At 40.8% G+C, this 19724-nt stretch overlaps 1 protein-coding gene across 6 annotated transcripts; it reads right to left on the reverse strand.

Annotated features, from left to right (window-relative positions):
- Nucleotides 1-320: 320 nt before the first annotated feature.
- Nucleotides 321-19627, reverse strand: LOC128148005 (scaffold attachment factor B1-like). 6 transcript variants are annotated; one of them, XM_052801358.1, is made up of 21 exons: nt 19079-19627; nt 18074-18161; nt 16348-16412; nt 15981-16259; nt 14717-14779; nt 13851-13878; nt 12370-12868; nt 11891-11940; nt 11022-11122; nt 8601-8750; nt 8402-8502; nt 7288-7433; nt 6423-6511; nt 5738-5874; nt 4795-5088; nt 4126-4263; nt 3313-3352; nt 2117-2229; nt 1234-1346; nt 931-997; nt 321-712 (listed from the first exon to the last, which is right to left on the reverse strand). In XM_052801358.1, exons 1-21 carry the CDS (start codon nt 19268-19270, stop codon nt 586-588), a joined length of 2880 nt encoding a protein of 959 aa, XP_052657318.1. In that variant the 5' UTR covers nt 19271-19627; the 3' UTR covers nt 321-585. The 6 variants fall into 6 exon arrangements, 5 of the variants coding, with proteins under 5 accessions (XP_052657318.1, XP_052657320.1, XP_052657319.1 ...); XR_008237156.1 differs by lacking the exon at nt 1234-1346; XM_052801360.1 differs by lacking the exon at nt 15981-16259.
- Between the last annotated feature and the right edge of the window lie 97 nt (nt 19628-19724).

A 19724-nucleotide genomic window follows, 5' to 3' on the forward strand; every position in this document is an offset into this window, starting at 1 on the left:
GGGCAGAGGGATCGTCGCTCAGGGACTAACTGGGTGTCGATCTGCAGGTGGTAATCAATTGCACTGTGCATCATTTGTATATTCCAACCCTTTTATTATTACTGCTGTCACTTTATTACTGTTATCATTATTAGTTTCTTCTTTTTCTATTCTATTAAACCGTTCTTATCTCAACCCACGAGTTTTACTTCTTTTCACAATTTTCTCCCCCATCCCAGTGGGCGGGGGGGGGAGTGAGTGAGCAGCTGCATGGTGCTTAGTTGGTGGCTGGGGTTAAACCACAACAGAGGCATGTTGCCAAAGACTCTAGACACATGAAATTAGTAGCCGTAAAGTGATTTTATTATTTTTGAAAAATGGAATGTTTCACTAACAGAAACTTTAAGTGATGTTTGACCAAGAACATGTTTATTACAAAAAAAAGAAACCAAACCGACAAGTTGACATATTATTCGGCTACAATGCAGCAGCAGTCTTGCTTTTTGTAATCACAAATTCAAGGTGACCCCAGTTAATAAAATTCACCAACATTGTCATCTGGCATTAAAAAAAAAAAATATATATATATGTATATATATAGTGCTTTCAGTAGCGGCGGGTAAAACGGGGTTCAGCCGGCCTGTTTGTCCGCTCCTGACCCGTAAACACTCCTTGTATTCCACTACTCTGCATTATCTGGCTCTGGTTTCCAACTTGCGTGAACCCTCCGCGCCTAAAAACAAGACCAGACAAATTGAAAATTGCCCAGAAAAGTTAATGCTACCGTGACTGAGAAAAGATGTTTGCTTAGGTTTTTTTTCTACTTGCCAATCCATAGTTAAGTAGAAGCTGGAAGTATTATTTTTCACAATTGACACAGGAATTTCTTCTTTTATACAGATCAGTCAACTATTATTAAAACATTATAAGCACTCTGACAAAGCTTCTTACCCCGACATCCCTCCTCGATTCATCACATGGCCTGGTCCTGACTGACCAGGCATGCTTCTATCACCACCTAATGAGGGGGGGGGGGGGGGGGGGGGGGGGGGGGGAGAGGGGGGGGGAGAGAGAGAGAGAGAGAGAGAGAGACTTTTGTGTTTTCCTAATAAAAAAGCCACCTTGTTCCCAGAATTTTATTTGCTTTCTCAGTAACGCTGTTAAAGCTCCATAGGAATTTTAACTACCGCTAGAAGTTCAGCAGCAGTAATTCATAGAAAAAACCACGATCACACTGGTAAGCAGCAAGTGTACCTTGCCATCTCTCATGATCCCGTCCCATCATTCCTCCATCCACATTTCCCTGCCATGAACGATCTTGATGCCCCTCTAACTTTCGACCATGATCTCCCCAGTCACGTCCATCTCTTAAAAAAATAAAAGAACATCTTCTAGGTGTGTCCCTTATCCATTTAGCAGCACAGGGTAAAGCCAAACACCGTACCCCATACAAAAGTGTATTAAATTGTTAATCAAGCTGTATCTATAGCCACCCAATCATTGCAATAAAAACTGGTCAAAGAGAAACAATGAGAACCTTGCTGAACAGCATCCTTCGCACAACAAAGCTCATCTTTTTCTGATCTACAGAGACATAATTAGTATTGCAATGTACTAAAATACTCAAACATGGAACAATTCATTGACCACCATTCCTCTGGTATATTAATGTAGAACTGAACATTATGAATCTGGAATATGCCTAGCTCAACTAGCTGGTTTGAAGAAAAAACACTACAATTCCAGATGAGTCTCAGTTGCCCACAATTGCAGAGATTCTGACTTGATTTCCTTAAAACCTGACCACTAGCCACAAATGAGACTTTTGTACGCATTACTAGCGCATCCGGTACAGGACTGAATCTCATCTGTAGAAAAGAAAGTTATTTACAAGGGAACCACAGTTATGAGCTGAGCTAACTGAGCAGCACTACTTTACTCACTACAACGCTCCATTCCCTTGATGCACAGGGGAGCTACACGTGTGAATTCCTTGCTTCTCCAGATGCTTGAAGAAACTATCTGGAGAGAGGATTCACCCTTGTCAAACTGCTTCTGCTGTCACCCTTCAAAGGTTCATGAAGAGTTAAAATTTTAAGAACTAACAAATCACTTCCCTTATTTCACATGCACTAACCGGGTTTGTGGAGGTATCCCTCTCCCTTCACTCATTCTTCTGTCAGACCCATAGCCACCCCAACTATCCCGGGAGTGACGATCAGGCCCTCCGTGTCGTTCATCTGGGTAATGCTGGAAGGGAAATGGTACAGAGTTATGCCAAGAATCAATACAAGATTTCTTTTAGGATTGCAAAAATTCAGCTCCTCAGAGGCTGCCTTTCTATATGCTGTCAGAAAATAAAACAGTAGCTGTCTCATTTTTTACTAGTTCCATTGTTGCTACTGTGCGCAGTTCACTCTAGGCATTTATTTTATTTCACAGCACAGATTCCACTCTGCTCATTGGTGGGATGGGTTTTTCTTGTTTGGTGGGATGGGTTTTTCTTGTTTGGTGGGATGGGTTTTTCTTGTTTGGTGGGATGGGTTTTTCTTGTTTGGTGGGATGGGTTTTTCTTGTTTGGTGGGATGGGTTTTTCTTGTTTGGTGGGATGGGTTTTTCTTGTTTGGTGGGATGGGTTTTTCTTGTTTGGTGGGATGGGTTTTTCTTGTTTGGTGGGATGGGTTTTTCTTGTTTGGTGGGATGGGTTTTTCTTGTTTGGTGGGATGGGTTTTTCTTGTTTGGTGGGATGGGTTTTTCTTGTTTGGTGGGATGGGTTTAAGGCTTACATTCTGGCTCCAGATTTTTAATTTTTACATACAATATCTGCCTACTTCCCACCGCTTCAGAAATGAAACGTTTTGTATATCAGTGTGGTACTGGTTTTCACACCTGTCCTTTTACAGTCACCTGCCTTGTCCCATTATGACACCAGTTATTTTCTACAAACCATTTAGATAAACATCACAGAAGGGATCCCTTGCTAAGGTTAAGACACTACAGTAACTACCTCTTAATGCAATACAGACAGCTAAGATGGTTAACCAGAAAACTTATCGCCATGTACCAGCCTGAAGAGATGCTGTTCGGTAGCTCCCATCGCTCAGAGGTTTCCCCCCAGCCCAATCGGTGGCTACCACCCTAGCGAGCAGATAACTTAATAACTTACATTCCACATGTTAACATGCAAAATCAGTTGCTGCTTGAACATCTGCTCAGTTTAAACCCAGTGGTGGTTGCATTTAAGAACTAAGCAGCATGCGCACTGTGTTCTTTCCACTTTGGGGTCAGTTTGTTTGGCTTTTTAACTAAAGAGGTTATTTGGGTATAACCCACCTGCCCATCTCGATCTGGTATTCCTCTCGAACTGTCTCTTCTGGAATAAAAAAAGAGAAGTTTCAGTTGAACCAACACAGTAATCATAATTCTGATATCTGTATGAAATAGTGCATGAAAATTTATCCTCATTATGCTGTAAATCTGAATCCCAATGTTTGTTTAGAGGTAAGATATTCAAATGAGTTTTTGTTTCATAGGATAGAAAGAGATCAAAATAACATGTATTACTGTAATATGGGTACGCAAGGCATCACTGAGTCATGGTCAGGTACTCGATGGTACCAAGGGAGAATACTGAGTGAACCTACCAGTATCAGAAATGAGTCACAAGCACAAGCAAAGTGGTATGGTTTTTGCCAAAGATCCTTTGAGAGCAACACAGAAGTCTCAACAGCACTATGCAAAAAGTATTTTTGCATTCTGTGGAACTAAAAGTCTGCGCTAGCTAGGCTGCAAAAATCAAAGTAGGAAAAGTTTTAAAGCAAAAGGAAATGGCTCAATCTGAGGCCAATGAACAGGGATTCATAAACCAGATTTCCATACATCTCAAGAGAAGCTGCAGGATCTCCCTCAGCATCACAGCAGACTACATTAGGACTTGGCTTATAATCTTTATGCAGCCTCTTTCTGGTATATCCATAAATTATAGAAACACAGGATTGCAAGTACATAATAAAATTAGACACGAGAAAGGCACAAGGCTCATTTGTTTTGCTCTTCTCTTTTGGCACCCTTCAAGCCATCAGTAAGCTACAAAAAGACACCTAATTTCCATACAGGTATAGGAAGAAAAGACACTGTCTTGCCAACCTGTCCAAACAGTGATCTTGGTATCGGCCACGATCCCTGTGGTCAAAGTCGTGGAAGCGGTCTTGACGACTAAATTCAGAATGATACCTATCATCCATTGCCATTCGCTTTGCCTCTGGCCAGTATGGGTCATCTCGCCTGCAAAGAAGGCCACGATTAGTAGTAATCTCAAACGAATCTTCCTTTCTTGCTCTCCTGGTATCAAAACTCATTCAATCTAATTATCCAAACAATTATTTTTTATTTATAATTAAAAACCCTTGTGTGTTTAGGGGGCATCATGTTTCAGAGGAAGCTAGGTGTATCGACACTATACATAAAAGCTTAATCTCAGCATGTGCTGATGTGAGTAGAGAATGACTATTTGTTTCCACTAGCAATCCTGCTTTAGAGTCAATATGCAGTTTCTATTCTCAGCCACTCCTCTTTGGGAAATAAGAATTTTAAACATGCTGTAATAAAATTCTGCTTGCAGGTATACAAGTATGACACTTGCTCTTTCTGAAGATCAATATTAAAGTGTTAAAAGCAACATGTAAATAGTCTTTCAGTTGTGAGCTCCCATGACTGCTTCAGCAGGAGTACTCACAATTTACATAGGCTTTTAAATGCTCTATCTGTAACTGGATGGGGCCAAAGAGTTTGGAATCTCATCACAGTTATCATCACCTGCCGTCAGGATCATAAGGCCTTCTCATGGCAGATCGCCGTTCTTGTTCATAGCGTAGCTGTTCCTGCTGCCGTCGCAGCTCTTCCCTCTCTCGCTGGATTCGTTCCTGTTCTCGTCTCCTTTCCTGCTCTATGTGCATTCTTTCTCTCTCCAATCTCTCCCTCTCCAACCGCTCTCTGTCAAGACGCTGCCTTTGAAATTCAAGTCGTTCTCGCTCTCTCTGAAGCCTCTGTCTTTCATCCCGCTCATGAATAGCTTGAAGACGCTGTTCTCGTTCTCGTCTCTCTCTCTCTCTAATTCAAAGAGATATTGTGTTTTCGATTAAGAATCTCAAGTCTAAGCTTTATTGCTTCTTTGTTTTGGCTGGGGTTTCTTGTTTGCTTTTTCAAGTTTCTATGTTATTCCCACTACCTGCTTAAATGCGAATGATCTCAACTAAATCACAGCTGCTTTGTTTAGGGAGGGGGAAAAAAAAAAAAAAAAATTTTTTTAAAAGTCCCTACAGATGAAAGAAGCAAGGGTAAGCATTCTGCATAACTAACACGGTATCTACTCTTAAGTCAGCTCTGGAAAAGTGTTCATAGAGCACAGCATGTCCCAAGACAGAAGTCTGACAAACAGTATTTATGAACTTCCAGGCAAAAATCAAGTATGGAAATTCAAATCTGATCCGAGTGGAACATGAGACCTGAAAGCACCTACAAGAGTTATTATTCAACAAGTCTCCCAAAAATCATAGGCTTAGAGAAGATCGATTTCAGTAGTAAAAAACTTCGTAATTTGGCATTATGTCTGTTCTGTCAATAGATTAGTACGAAATCGATCTGAGATACTAATGTTGGAGGGCCAACAGGAGACTACTTTGCAGCCTGTTCAAAACACAGATAAGGGAAGTAAAACCAAATGCCATTCCACATTTAGAGCAAAACTGGGAAAACCCACCGGCGTCTTTCCGTTTCCCTGATTTCTCGTTCCCTCTGTCTCTGACGTTCACGTTCTCGCTGTTCTTTGATTTTATCAAACGATAAAATATCTTGCTTTTCTTTGCTCTCAGATTTGCGATCCTGGCTTTTTGTACTCTGAGTTAAATCAAAACAATAAATTAGCTGAACACAGTGCATTTTTAGCTAAAATTCCTAGGTAAAAGGCCTATGTTATGCCAACCTGAACAAAACAGGCTATCGGACCTTCCCAGAGGTAAATAATGCTGGAATTCCATGGAAAAGTAGGTCGGGGAAAAGTACCCTGAATTTGCGTAAAACTTCTAAAGAGTTTAAATATATATAAATACTAGGGGCACATGATCTGACTTGCACCAGTGGCAAATGATACACCACTTTAAAGGTCACCAGTCACCACACTCATGCTCGAGGAAACACATCATCTTAACACCAGTTTCATATTGCAACTCTACTTCTTCAACTAGGACTGCAGTGACAAAAACTATAAAGAAGGTGAAGCATAAGCATTTACCTTTGCAGCATCCTTAACACCCTAATGCTTTCTAAAAAGTGATAAAAGGATAACTGTTCCCAATATGCAAGGCAAAAAAACCCTTCAACGATATGCATAGAAAGCTATTTGACACTTATTTTTACACAAAGACTTCTCTGAAAGTTTTACTCACCCTCTCTTTTGATGTAGAAGTTTTCACACTAATAACTGGTTCTCCTTTAGATTTATCCATTACCACTGTCCTTTCAGTTCCTCGACTCGCTAGAAAATAAAATACATCCAAGAATAAGTAATACACAAGACATTCAAAAATTCTTGCGAGATTTAAAACAGTCAAGAAACTAAGCAGCAAAAAGTTATTTTATTGAGGTTTTAAATAACTTATGGAAGAATACATTTATGATTTAAATAGCTTACCAAGATTTGGCCAAGTTGGGGATGGGGGCAGTAAAGCTATCACAAAATTACAGTAGTGTTTTCTGGCAGGGATGACAGTTAAAAGAAAGCAAATTTAATGTCATTCTTCTGTCTGCAAAATACATCCCTTTGCCACAGTGGAGGGAAAAAAAAAAAAAAGCACACAGAACTGCACACTGTGTCAGGTCTAAACCCAGTGGTAGTTCCACAGAATTCAGAGTCTACCATTTTGAGTATTTAAAGACCCGTAATTATGAAAACTTTGTTGCTAAGTAACTAGTGTTCCATGTCAGAAAAAAAGTTTTCAAGGTATTTTCTGGTGTTGTTTTTTGTTCACCAGGAAAACCTCAGTATTCCTAAGTACACTTCATGGTCTTTTTACTGAATTATGAATCACATCTAATAAGAACACTGAGATTTGCAGAAGCTGAAGTCTTCTAATCAGCCATGATTCTGAATGTTTATGCTTGTTCTTCCATTTCCTACTTAGCTGATAAAGGACATTTTTTGGATGTAAAGTAGCTTTGTCGCAGTCACTTATACTCTTTGTACCATTTTTTTAAATTTGTTTTTTAAAACAAGTATCCTTGAAAACATTCCTGAAAGGCAGCTAGAATTACCTGATTTGCTTGCCCTAGATCTATCAGAGGATCCAGCCTTTTGTTCATCTTTCTCTTTTCCTTCTTTTTCGTCTTTTCCATCTTTTTCTGATTTCTTAGCATCATCTTTTTTGTCAGTCTTCTCCTCCTTCTTAATACCAACAGACCTATAGGTAAACTTTGCTTTAATAGAGAACCTAACAAAAAGTGCTATATAACCACTCTGATCAAGCAAACCATGTCCAAAAAAAAAAACCAAAACCCCCAAAAAAACCCACCAACCACAAAGAAACCCCTCAGAACCCTCTGGAAAATACTCTCAAATGCCCACTCCTAATACCTTCCATGCTGCTATGCTGAAGCCAATGCATACTTGTATGCACGATTAAGAGTAGCAACCAATACTAAGCTAAAGCTGACCAAAAGTGAGAACCAACAGATAATACTTCTGAATATTTGGAGAATTCAAGTGCTAGAAGTCAAGTCTTCTGTTCTGCCTATAAGCAAAGTTCATGCTTAGCATAGGGGGAAGAGGGCCCACCCAGGCAGACGTCGAGCTCCACCAGAAGAGCTTTTGTACACAAACACCTTAAACACCCGATGCAAGCAGGCTAGCCTACCAAAGCATCTCGTTTGCCAAATCTTTTAAAATTTTAGGACAAAACAAAAAGTAGTAAAGCAAAATGCCTCTTTCAAAAGCAAAAGACCACTTGAAAAAACAAATATTGACGTTTCACTCACTAACCATGTAAACAGTCTATCAAAACAACAGACAAAATCCTGGAAATACTTGCCAGTTAAAAGAGAAGGCCAAGCCAGAGTCAGATCAGAGGACGAATGATTCTGATAAAAATAATGGTTTATCCAAAAACCAGCTGATTGGATATCTCCTGATATAACTTATAAGTTTTGATACTAAACCCTGAAAAGCTCCTTATTTCTGAACGGAGGGCCAATTAAGCAGCACTTACTGCTGTAGAACACTAATTCAAAATTTTCAAGTATTACTCCTATTTCAGATGCAGTATGAAGTGGCAAATCGAGATTTATTACAGTTACTGTTCACTTTGGTCACGTGGCTGCATTTCAAATGCGTGGCCTTTAAACATAGAGAAATACCAAAAAAACACTTTACTTCTCAGATTTGGACTCTGCAGAATGGTGCCTGTCTTTTTCCTTCCTTGCTTCACCTTCCTTTTTGTCTGAAGGCTTTTTCCCAGCTGGTTCATTTTTTGCCTAGAATTTTAGCCAGAAATATTTTTATAAGAAGAGACAGACATTAAACTTGCACACTTTTATTTTCATTACACTCTCACGGAATAGCTACCACTTACCTTTTCCACAGAAATCATTTTTCCATGCAGCTCTGTTCTGTGGAGATGATTAATACACTTAGTGGCTTCCTCAGATGTTGACATTGTAACAAAGCCATAACAGCGAGCACCAGGACTGCGAGCATTTGTCACTACTTTTGCACCGACCACCTTTGGGAAAAAAATTACTCTGTTTGCAGATCTGTTGCCAAATAAATTCTAACTTAATCACCATTTGAGCAACTCCGTCTACCAGTACCACGCAGTATAGCACCAATCCACTTTTAAAAGGAAAGATATATGCTCAGCACACGACATTCCATCAGCATTCTCAGAAGACAACATTGCTAGGCTCATCTGACAGGCAGCAAAGGAAGGGTTATCATTTTAACTTGACCTCTACACTGTTGGGCCAACCGTGTTCTAGAAGTGCCTCGCTAAAGACTATTTCACAGAATATGATGTGAACAGCTTTTACACCCAAGTTGACAGCAATACAAACACAGCTGAAAAGGTTCAAATTTAAGATTATTCCACATGTGTTCTGAAGAGTATAAAACAAACACAAAATTCCATGAAACAGATAAATCTGATTGTGGAACAGATTATTGATACAGCTCTGCTGAAAAAGAGACCGCCATAATAACCAGCTCAGAAAATTCATCTTCAATTTGCTGAGCAGGTCACTAACTTAAGGAAGACATATATATGCAGATGTATTGGGTTTGTGTGGCAAGGTTTTGGTAGCGGGGGGGCTACAGGGGTGGCTTCTGTGAGAAGCTGCTAGAAGTTTTCCCTCTGTCCAACAGAGCCAATAACAGCCGGCTCTAAGACGGACCCACTGCTGGCCAAGGCCGAGCCAATCAGCGACAGTGGTAGCGCCTCTGTGATAACATATTTAAGAAGGGAAAAAACATTGCTGCAGCAGAGAAACTGCAGCCAGAGAGAGGAGTGAGAACATGTAAGAGAAACACCCCTGCAGATACCAAGGTCAGTGAAGAAGGAGAGGGAGGAGTTGCTACAGGCGCCAGAGCAGAGGTTCTCCTACAGCCCATGGTGAAGGCCATAGTGAGGCAGGCTGTCCCCCTGCAGCCCAGGGAGGTCCACAGTGGAGGAGATATCCACCTGCAGCCCATGGAAGACCCCACGCTGGAGCAGGTGGATGCCCAAAGAAGGCTGTGACCCCGTGGGAAGCTGGCTCTGGAGCAGGGTCCTGGCAGGACCTGCAGACCCATGGAGAGAGGAGGCCATGTTGGGGCAGGTTTTCTGGTAGGACTTGTGACTCCACGGGGGACCCATGCCGAAGCAGTGTGCTCCTGAAGGACTGCAGCTCTGTGGAAGGGACCCATGCTGGAGCAGTTCATGGAGAACTGTCTCCCATGGGAGGGACCCCATGCTGGAGCAGGGGAAGAGTGTGAGGAGTCCTGCCCCTGAAGAGGATGGAGCAGCAGAGACGTGTGATGAACTGACCGTAACCCCCATTCCCCGTCCCCCTGTGCTGCTGGGGGTGGGGTAGGTAGACAATTTGGGAGTGAAGCTGTGCCCGGAAAGAAGGGAGGGGTGGGGGGATGGTGTTTTAAGATTTGGTTTTATTTCTCACTACCCTACTCTGGTTTGATTGGCAATAAATTAAGTTAATTCTCCCTAAGTTGAGTCTGCTTTGCCCATGACAGTAATTGCTGAGTGATTTCTCCCTGTCCTTATCTCGACCCACGAGCCTTTTGTTATATTCTCTCTCCCCTGTCCAGTTGAGGAGGGGGAGCAATAGAGCAGCTTTAGTGGGCACCTGAGATCCAGCTAGGGTCAACCACCACAGCAGGAGGGGTGTAATAATAATTAAAAAAATCCTACCACCACTTTGTCTTTTCTTACAGGACACCTCTGCTAGTTTTTATCCACAGATGATGATCTCTGACAGCACAGAGGCACATTTATATTACATTCAGAAATTTATTAGGAGGAAGGGGAGATGGTCATGGAAAGAGTTCCCTTCCACAACTTCTGGTCTCATATCCTAGCTGGCACTGAAGAACAAATGGAAGACTGCTCTCAAAAGCTAGATTTCTCAAAGGAATACCCCTTGAAATGAAACAGTTTAATACAGCGTTAACTATCACTGGACACCCAAGAGGTATAATTAGACTATAGCGTACTAGATGACGACCCACCAGTCTCTCCTGTCAAGAATTGCCTCATTTTTACACGTATCTGGACAGAGATTCTCTAAAATCTGGATTTCTGCCTGCCCACCCGCCCCCCCACCCCCCTCCATTGCAGACAACCTTCTTTATGAAGTATGCTACTTTCAGGTACAGTTTCAAAAGAACACAAAGTTAAGTGCTTAGCCTACCCAGTTTTTTATTAGGAAAAATAAGAGCTACATTTAAGGTCATCCTTTTAAACTGATAAAATGGTTTGTTAATTTACATATCCACTACATACCTTTCCATACTTGCTGAAAAGATTCTTCAAGTCTGTAGCTCTAGTAGAGGATGAAAGTCCACTAACCCACAAATTTCTGCCAGAACCACTACCCGCACGGCCTAAGGTACAAAAAAAGCCAAACATAAAAAACTATGTAGCACAAGAATACAACAGTGAAAAAGTAATTGCCCTATAACCCCCTTTTTTTTTCCCTTCATAAAGTTCTTCAAATGCAATTCTACCTCTACCTCTTTCAATCAATTTTAAAATAGACATATTGCAGCCTGCAAAAATGAACTTCTGAACTCCATACTTGATGTGCATTTGAATAGTCTTAATGAGTTTTCGTCTACATATTGTCTTCCTACACTTCAATCACTTATGAGAATTATACAGTATTAAATGTTAATTCACAAGAGACTTTTTTTTAAAAAAAAAAAAAAACTTCGACGGTTAATAAGGTTACAGAAATTACATGAACTGAAATTTACAATTCATGCTTTGAAGGCCTATCTTACAACTGCATTGAGGGTTCACCGAATTAACAGTCCCCACCAGAATTGCCACACAGAGTATAAACCTATAGACTTAGGCATCTGTTGAGATTTTTCAGACAAATCCTGGTCTTGCTGGTACCTATCACCATTCACAAAGCTAGTGGGACTCCAATGTAACTACTACAGTGAAGACATATGCACATTTAGGGACTTAACAAGACACAAAAAATAAGCAAAGCAAGAAAGGCGAGTCAAAAAGTGAGCAGAACTATTACCCTAGTCACTCCTTTGAATGGTTACTTACTACAACTGACCCACAAGTAATGGTTAGATTTGACCCCATAACATTTTTTTCCAAGTCATTTGTACAGTTTTTTTTAAAAAACATACCTTTCTCATCTTTTGAGATTATCTTTGTATCTCTGTCCTCCTCAACAGGGCTAAAGACAAAACACCACGTTATTCAACCAATCATATGCAAAAAGAACATTAATTTTAGATTGTGCACTAAAATTGGATACCTACCAGTAAATTAGTTCTGAAATAAACTCTATCTTTGCAAATTTATAGAAGAGTGACAGGAAATATGGGATTCATATCCTTAAACAGACAATTCTGTTTTGCAGATGACAGAACTAAGAGTAATTTAAGAAAACAACCTTTGAAGGTTGAGGAAGGAAAGAAATCAAACCCTCTGTGTTTAAAAAAAAATAAAAATATCTGCACATGGAGAAATAAAACAGACTCTTTAGCAATAGGCTACAATTTCATCAGTCTCGGTGGCCAATTGAAGGAAACAGCTTATTCGCATCACTTAAGGACCAATGAAAAAAAGATAGCATCTGGTCTATAACGGAGAAAAAACAAACCTCTTTTTCTGATCACCGCCCTCACTGGTTGAGGACTCTTTAGTAGCAGGGGATTCCTCAGAATTAGCTTTGTCTTCTGTTTTCTTGGCATCTTCTTTGCTACCTTTGGCTTCAGGACCTGCGCCTTTTTCCGCTGTTTCCCCACTAGAGGCTTCCAGGCCTTGGGAGCGTTTGCTACTCTGATCGCTTAGGGTCTCTACTACTAAAGATTCAGAGTCCGGTTTCTCTTCCTCTATTGTCTGTTCACTTGTCTCCCCTTTTGCTACAACTAAACGCTTTGCTTCCTTCCTTGCCATAGCTTGTGCCGATTTGCTGTCCAAATCTAAAGCATCTTCCTCCAACTGAGCGGCAGCAAGAGCGTCCTCTTCCTCCGCTAGCCTCTTGCCTGGCACCACGTTACTTGCTTCCTGTGCATGTGGCCGCTCCGCTTCGGAAGTTTCTTCGTTAAGTAGTTCAGATTTACAAGTTTCCCCCAAAATGTCGAGTATTTTCTCATTTTCTACGGATTTAACAGGAATAGAATGGCACAAGATTTAATCACCAGGGAAATACAGCAATCACAAATGTGGAACTGGCATGGCTGCCACACTAACACCAAGAGAACTTCTAAGCTACACAGAGATTGGAAAACCCTAGTGTACACAGTGTTAAAAGTACTATGCTAACCGCTCTCTGACAAACTACCAAATCAGCCCTAAAATGTTAACAGGGAAGAAAAATGCCCCCACAGATTTAACAAAAACCTTCTGGCTGATCCTTGATATTCTTCATGAAATCGTTCAGCTCTGTTTCTTCTCTAGTTAGCTTCCAGAGTCCGAGATGCTTAACTGAACGTATCAAGGCATTGAGAGTTCAATTTCCAAATTTCTGTGAAGTTCTTTTAGCTGACAGTCCAACATGAGAACTGGGCATCTTCTGATGGTGCACAAGTGCATTTGCAGTCCAGAGAGTGAATAGGATCTGTAGAAAATTCCTGTGATGACGATGTATTCCTTCTTCAGAAGTCCAGTCACTGTTTAATTTCTGTTCTGTACCAAAGCTTTGTATTACCTACGCTCCTGTATTTATATTTATAGAACTACAGTACAGTGTGATATCACAAGATCTGTTTTCAGAACCTTTACGGCTTTAAGGCTCATTCCTTAAATCCACTGTCAGTAACAGTTCTATGGAACCATTTCATCACATTAAATACACATTTTCAAAAAAGCAGTTATTCACAGATCTGGTGATATGACTGGGTTTCCAATCTCTATGACCCTACATGACCTGGACTGTCCACCATAATAACGTACACTACAGTAACGCATTTAAAAAAGAAAAACCAAACAAAAAACCAAAACAACCAGGGACACAAAAGAATTAAATGAAGAATGAAACTCTTTCAACGCCCAGGACTTTTTTTTTTTTTTAATTTAAACAAAACCAAAACAAACAAAAAAACCCACACCAACAAAAACACAAGAACAAAAAAACAGTACCTGGCTCCAAAGGTAACTCTTCAAGTTCCTGCAGTGAAAAAGATTAAAAAAAGGAGAAATATCACTATTTCATAAGAAGTCAAGATGTTATTCTGAATGACACCTCTCATCCCCCCAAGACAGGAGAGAATTTAGGAAAAGAGTTACCATAATTTAGCCTATTTCAGCCTTGAAAACATTGAATTTTAAATAAATTTCTCACAAGAAGGTTTAACATTACTTTTTAATGTCTTCCAAGTTTTACGAAATGTGCAAAAGCTTCAGTATTTCTCAAATTCAGACACCTGTTGAACACACGGTACACACTCGCACGGGTAAATAAATCAATAAATGTAAGCAGCATAGAGCAAAGTTTATCTTCATGTTATCCTTCTCTAAAGTCTGCTTCAGGAAGTCTGCTTTCTGAAAACAGGATCGATAGAAACACCAGCTTCACCTGGAGCTACAAGTGTCCTTAACCTACCATGAGTGATCTGGAAACAAGGCCAGTAGTTCAGGAGTAGATCAGTTTCAGCTTTCTTGTCAACATAGCATATGTACATCTTTAATGGAAGCTATATATAATGCAAGGCACTGAGTTGGTTTATACAACAGATAGGAAGAATCCAACCTACCACCCAAACTCAGTACGATATATACATCATATATATATATATATAAATATATATATATAAAAAAATATAAACATATAACCTGATAGATACACATCTTTGTCCATATGATTAAATTAGAAAGGTATTAGCTCCTATTCTTTGCAGAATAATGCACCTACTATGTACTACATGTACATATAGTGTTTCACCATACAGTTTATATAGCATATTTTATGCCCTTTTGTTTGTAAAGAAAAGTTGGTTACCATTTACCTTTATTATGGTTAAATCAGATGAAGAAGCATCTAAACTGTTTCCAACATCTTCAACCTCTACCTTTAAAAAGTAAACAGAAGACGTTTTGTTATCTACAAAAGAATGGTATTGTGAATGAAACCAGAATGAGAAATCAAAGATTTTGTTTTCACTGGCAAACAATATTAAGCAAATATACCTAGCATCCAAAACAACTAATAAGGGTAAAAACTGACCAATGATCCCCATGCCTCTTCCCAATCCCCACTGACTGAATAAGCTTTCTCATTACCTCTCAATTATGTTGGTCGGCTCACAAAAATCTTTTAAGATGGGGATTCCAACAGCAAACTTTCTCTTACTCTTTCTTTGTTATTTACAGCAACAACATAGAGCCAAAAAGTCTATGGGACTCAATAACTGTTTCCTTTACTGATAAAGGAGGACCACAAGAGCTGACCTGGACTCCAGTAATTTAGTCACTGAAAAACACTACTTTCTGGGTATTTCTATTTGACTTGTGTGGGGCAGGGATATGGTTGGGGAGAGGGCGTTAAGCTTATTTCTGCAACTTTCAGATTTGGGGGGGAGCGGGGGACACCACCCAACTTTAGAATCTTGTAGTCCAGACTGATGACACAATGTGCACACATGACAAAGAGCTATACTTCCCTATTAGATGGGGCAGAAATAACTTTCTTTCTTCAAATGCTTTGTTGTACCTTTCAGGAGATAAACACTTGACTTTGGGGGAAAAAAAAATTATCTTCTAGCCCAGATGGTCAGTGTCATATAAGCAGTGCAGCAGCCAAACACAGAAAGCCAACATAAAAATACTTTCAACAACTGAGTAACTGCAAGATCCTATCTTAACAAAAAAATAACCTAGAATACATTTCCCAGAATGTTGCTGTTCAGCTGAAGTAAAGTAAATAAGGCTACAGCATTTGTATGCCTCACATGTCCTCCTAAACAAAGATATGAAAATGGGAATGTAAACATAAGATGAAGCAGAGACTTCAAAGCATGATTAAAACAAACGCTTTCTGGATTACTATTAATTTGTACAGTCATATGTGTAGAAACAACATCTAAGCTTTTTAAAATCAAGAACGTTATTTCCACAAATATGTAAAAGAAGAAAAAGCAATGACCATGAGAACTGGTAGAGCCCAAAATTGTTTCAAATACTCTTTAGCTACTGTTTTGCTATTTAATTAAAAAAAGAAAAATTTAAAAAAGTAAAAAAGAATCTGATTCCACACACATAAGAGATGCATACCATCACTACTGGTATTTCTCTTGATTCTTCTTTAATTTCTGAAAACTGTGGGGATGCCTCCACGTTACCTACAGCATATTCTGTAGGCTGATCTGGAAGTTCTTTCACTTCTGCATCAGCATTTTCTTTACTATCAGACAGTGAGTCAAGAATATTATCAGCACTGTACTCCTCTCCGCAATCTACTGCATTGCCATTATCTATTTCAGCTTCATCTAACACACTAATATCCATCATGTCAATATCCTGCAAGTTATCCAAACTTGCTTCAATATCCTCCTGTAAAAAGAAAAAAAGTATATATAATAGTCATTGTAACTTGAAAGCAATGCTATCATTACTTCGCTTCAAACACAGCCTCACATACCTGTCCATCTCCCGAATCCTCTTCCAGGCCATTATCTTCTACTCCCTCTTCATCTGGTCTACGTCCTAACAACATTATGATCGTTAGAATGAAAAGAAGTTAACAGTATGTATCCTTCAAGTTTTATTTTTTCAGAGTTGGTATTCCATTCAGCTTAGTTATCTGCTTTTTCCTTATTTTCCACAACTGAGTGTTCATATACCATCCCAGTTCAGTAACTGAGAACCATGCTACAGTCCGAGGTCTGTCATGAGTTCAGGAAGCACCGCTGTGCACTCCCCAGAACAACTGGCTCAGCTGAGATTGCAGTAATTTATTATCTCAACCCTTCATTTCCTTAGACATTTACTAGAAGGAAAAAAGAAAAACAGCAACCAAACAAAAAACCCAACACAAAACAATGAAAAAAACCTGCTGTACATGTTAAGCATTACTGCAGTGCTCCGTTCACCAGCTGGACACATATCAGAACTGACATTACAGAAAACAGTATGTTCATTTCAGCACCAAATAGTAACTCCTCAAACTTAGCTCTAAGTTGTTTTTTCATCTTTTATGAATGTTATTTTCCTCAAAAACTACAAGCACATTACAATAAAAAAGGGAAAGGGGGTTTAGAGCTAAGGGGAATGTCTCATCTATTTCCATCCCAACACTAAAAGTGCTGTAACATACATTAGGTGTTCCTCTGAGATTTGAAAATGAACGTTATTACCAAAGATCTCTCTGCTTTTACCCACAGTTGTGACATTTGTTCTCTTTCCAGTTAAGATTTCACATTTCAGTTTGCAAGCAAATGTAGTAGCACTCCAAATTGGGTGTAATGACAAAAATCTGGGTGAAACAAATTAGTTGGCAAAACATTCAAGCTTCATCTCGCAAATTTACTTTTTCTGTAAATCAAAATGAGTAATTTAATTAAAATCCTTCATCTAAACTAGTTATTCTGCTCAGCTCCAATACAAAAGTAAGTTTCAACATTATCTGATGACAAAGATCAAACTGTGCTAATTAAGTAATTTCAGAAAAAATAGCAGTTTTTTTAAAAATAAGAATTATGTAAGACTATGTCTCACCATTAGAAAAATGATGCATAGTGAAAGCCTTGAAAACATATCCAATTTCAGATATTGATTAAAAACTAGCCTTCTGGAGAGAAAAATGAGACTGCTATTAGCTATGAAGCATAAGCATAAGACACTACAGAGGTTATTTTGAATTTGCTAGAAACTCTGCATTTCTACCTAAAAAAAAAACCCTTTGCATTTCTCAAAAGTAAAGGTACAGACACGTAAAAAACCAATTATCTATTTCAAAAACACTGCTGTGGCTTCAGCATTACTTAGTAATGCCTGCTACAAATTTCAGGGAACTCTGAGAACAAACCAACAGATCCTTTGAGTGGACCAATTCCTACCTTATTATATTACATGAAGTTCTGTGAGTAAGTGACTGTTAATACCACACCACCCACCCCTAGAAGATTCAACTGTGCTTGATTTCTTCCAGAGAACCAGTTTTACCCAAATCTGGCTCAGGAAAGTAATGTTAGCTATAGCTTTGGGACTGCAAAACATTCAGCAACAGTGCCAAAATTAAACCAAGCACTTTTCCAAAAAAAAAAGCAGACTTCAGAAAAAAGATTAGCAAAGTTCCATTTCACGAGTAAAAGTTGCTAGAAAACTCAAAGAGGACAGGGTGGAGATCCTCTCTAACTGCCCTGTACCTTTGCTGCTTCTTTTTGGAGTTTTCTTCATGATATTTTCTGAAACCACTGGAATTTCATCAGGATTCCCCCCTTCCTCCTCAATAGCCTATTAAGGGGAAAAGATAAAGATAGATATCAAGACAGACATAAAAATGCCATCTGTGCATTTCTGTTGAGTTTAAGAGCTGGACACCAGAGGCAGAAAAATACAGAAACAAGAATCTAGTGCTTTGAATTAGACAGCAGCAACTTGGATATGCAAACCAAAGACCACCAGATCAAATCAACAAGCACGCAGTAAACAGTAACATGTGGGTGTAAAGTTTCTGGAAAGCTGTCAGCAGCGTAACCTATAGACAAAAAAAAGTCTATCCTACAGCGTTTGCAACAGTGCAGATACCCGGGGCGTTGTGACAGAGTAAGAACCTCAGATCTAGGAGACAGAAAGCATCAGTTCAATGAAGGCAGTCCACATGCTACTAACATACCAAACATTCTGATGAGGATACAGTGTACAGGCTACCAGCTAGAAAGCCAGAAAAAAATCAGTATGCAGCAAAAAGCTTAGCAGACAGTGTACAGAACTGTAAATCCAGGAGCTCAATGCATGGCGGAAAGCCCAGTGAGGCATGAGGCTAGAAACACTTGGGCCGAGTGCCACGGCAGACACGCTGTGCTGTGCAGGTCTAGGAAATCGGAGGGGGCTCGCTGCATCGGTGGAAACGCCAGACTTCGACACATGCACCCCACCGCTACTACCTAAGACCGGCGGTCTCAGGGGCGAGCCTGGGACGACCAAGTACGGGGCCACAGCCGCCACGCACGGAATGCTCGCACTGGGCCTGGCGGGCTCCACGGAACCACCCCCAGAGCCCGGCGCACGCCCCCTGGTCCCCGCAGCCCCATTCCCTCCGCTCTACGGCCTTTTGGCGCCATTTTCCTCACAGTGCCTGGCGGGCTAGAGTGGCGCGGGCGCCGGCTACGCCTCCCCCTCAGGCAGCCCCAGCGCGTCTCCCTGCTCACCTTCCTGAGCCGCTCCATGAGGACGCTCTTGTTTCCACTGCTGTCCAAATTGCGGCGCTTGAGTTCAGCCCGCAAGTCTATCACGCGCAGCTCGCTCAGCCGCCGCCGGTTTTCAGACTCCGAACTGGAGACTCCAGACCCACCCAGGGACGCAGATTCTCCCTGCCCGGCCGCTAACTGACTCTCCGCCATGGGGCCGTTGTTTCGACTCGCACGCACAGAGCACGGCGGGATAAAAACCACGGCAAAAAGCCGCAGTTGCCCCACAAAATGGTGGCAAAACCGAGACGCGCGGAAGAGAAAAGGGGAGGGAAGGAAAGGAACCGCAGCCCGCACGCGCGTTGACCAGAAGGACCGAAGGGGCTGCGCACATGCGCAGATAGACCTCCCCGCTCTAGCACAGGCTATTGCAGGTGCGCATGCGCACTAGTTCCTTTGACTGCCTCACCGCAAATGCGCAACCGCAGTCTGTTTCGGCCCTCGGATGCATGCGCGAGAGCTCGCGAGCCGACCTTGGATGCGGGCGACGCCGTCTGCGCCTGCGCAAGAGTTGTCATTCAAGTTTCCTTCCAGGCCCCGCCTTCCCCCTCCCCCCTGCTCGTTGTCGCCCTCCTCTCCGAGCCTGCGCGGAGCGGGCTTTCCCCCC

The sequence above is a fragment of the Harpia harpyja genome, chromosome 11 (assembly GCF_026419915.1).
Source record: "Harpia harpyja isolate bHarHar1 chromosome 11, bHarHar1 primary haplotype, whole genome shotgun sequence".
NCBI classification, from domain to species: Eukaryota; Metazoa; Chordata; class Aves; order Accipitriformes; family Accipitridae; genus Harpia; species Harpia harpyja.

Coding starts and splice junctions, on each gene's coding strand:
- LOC128148005 (XM_052801358.1), bottom strand. CDS start 19,270: ATGGCGGAGAGTCAGTTAGCGGCCGGGCAGGGAGAATCTGCGTCCCTG. Junction 13,879..14,716: donor CTGATTTAACCATAATAAAG/GTAAATGGTAAC, acceptor TTTTCACTGCAG/GAACTTGAAGAGTTACCTTT. Junction 11,123..11,890: donor AATCTCAAAAGATGAGAAAG/GTATGTTTTTTA, acceptor TTTGTACCTTAG/GCCGTGCGGGTAGTGGTTCT.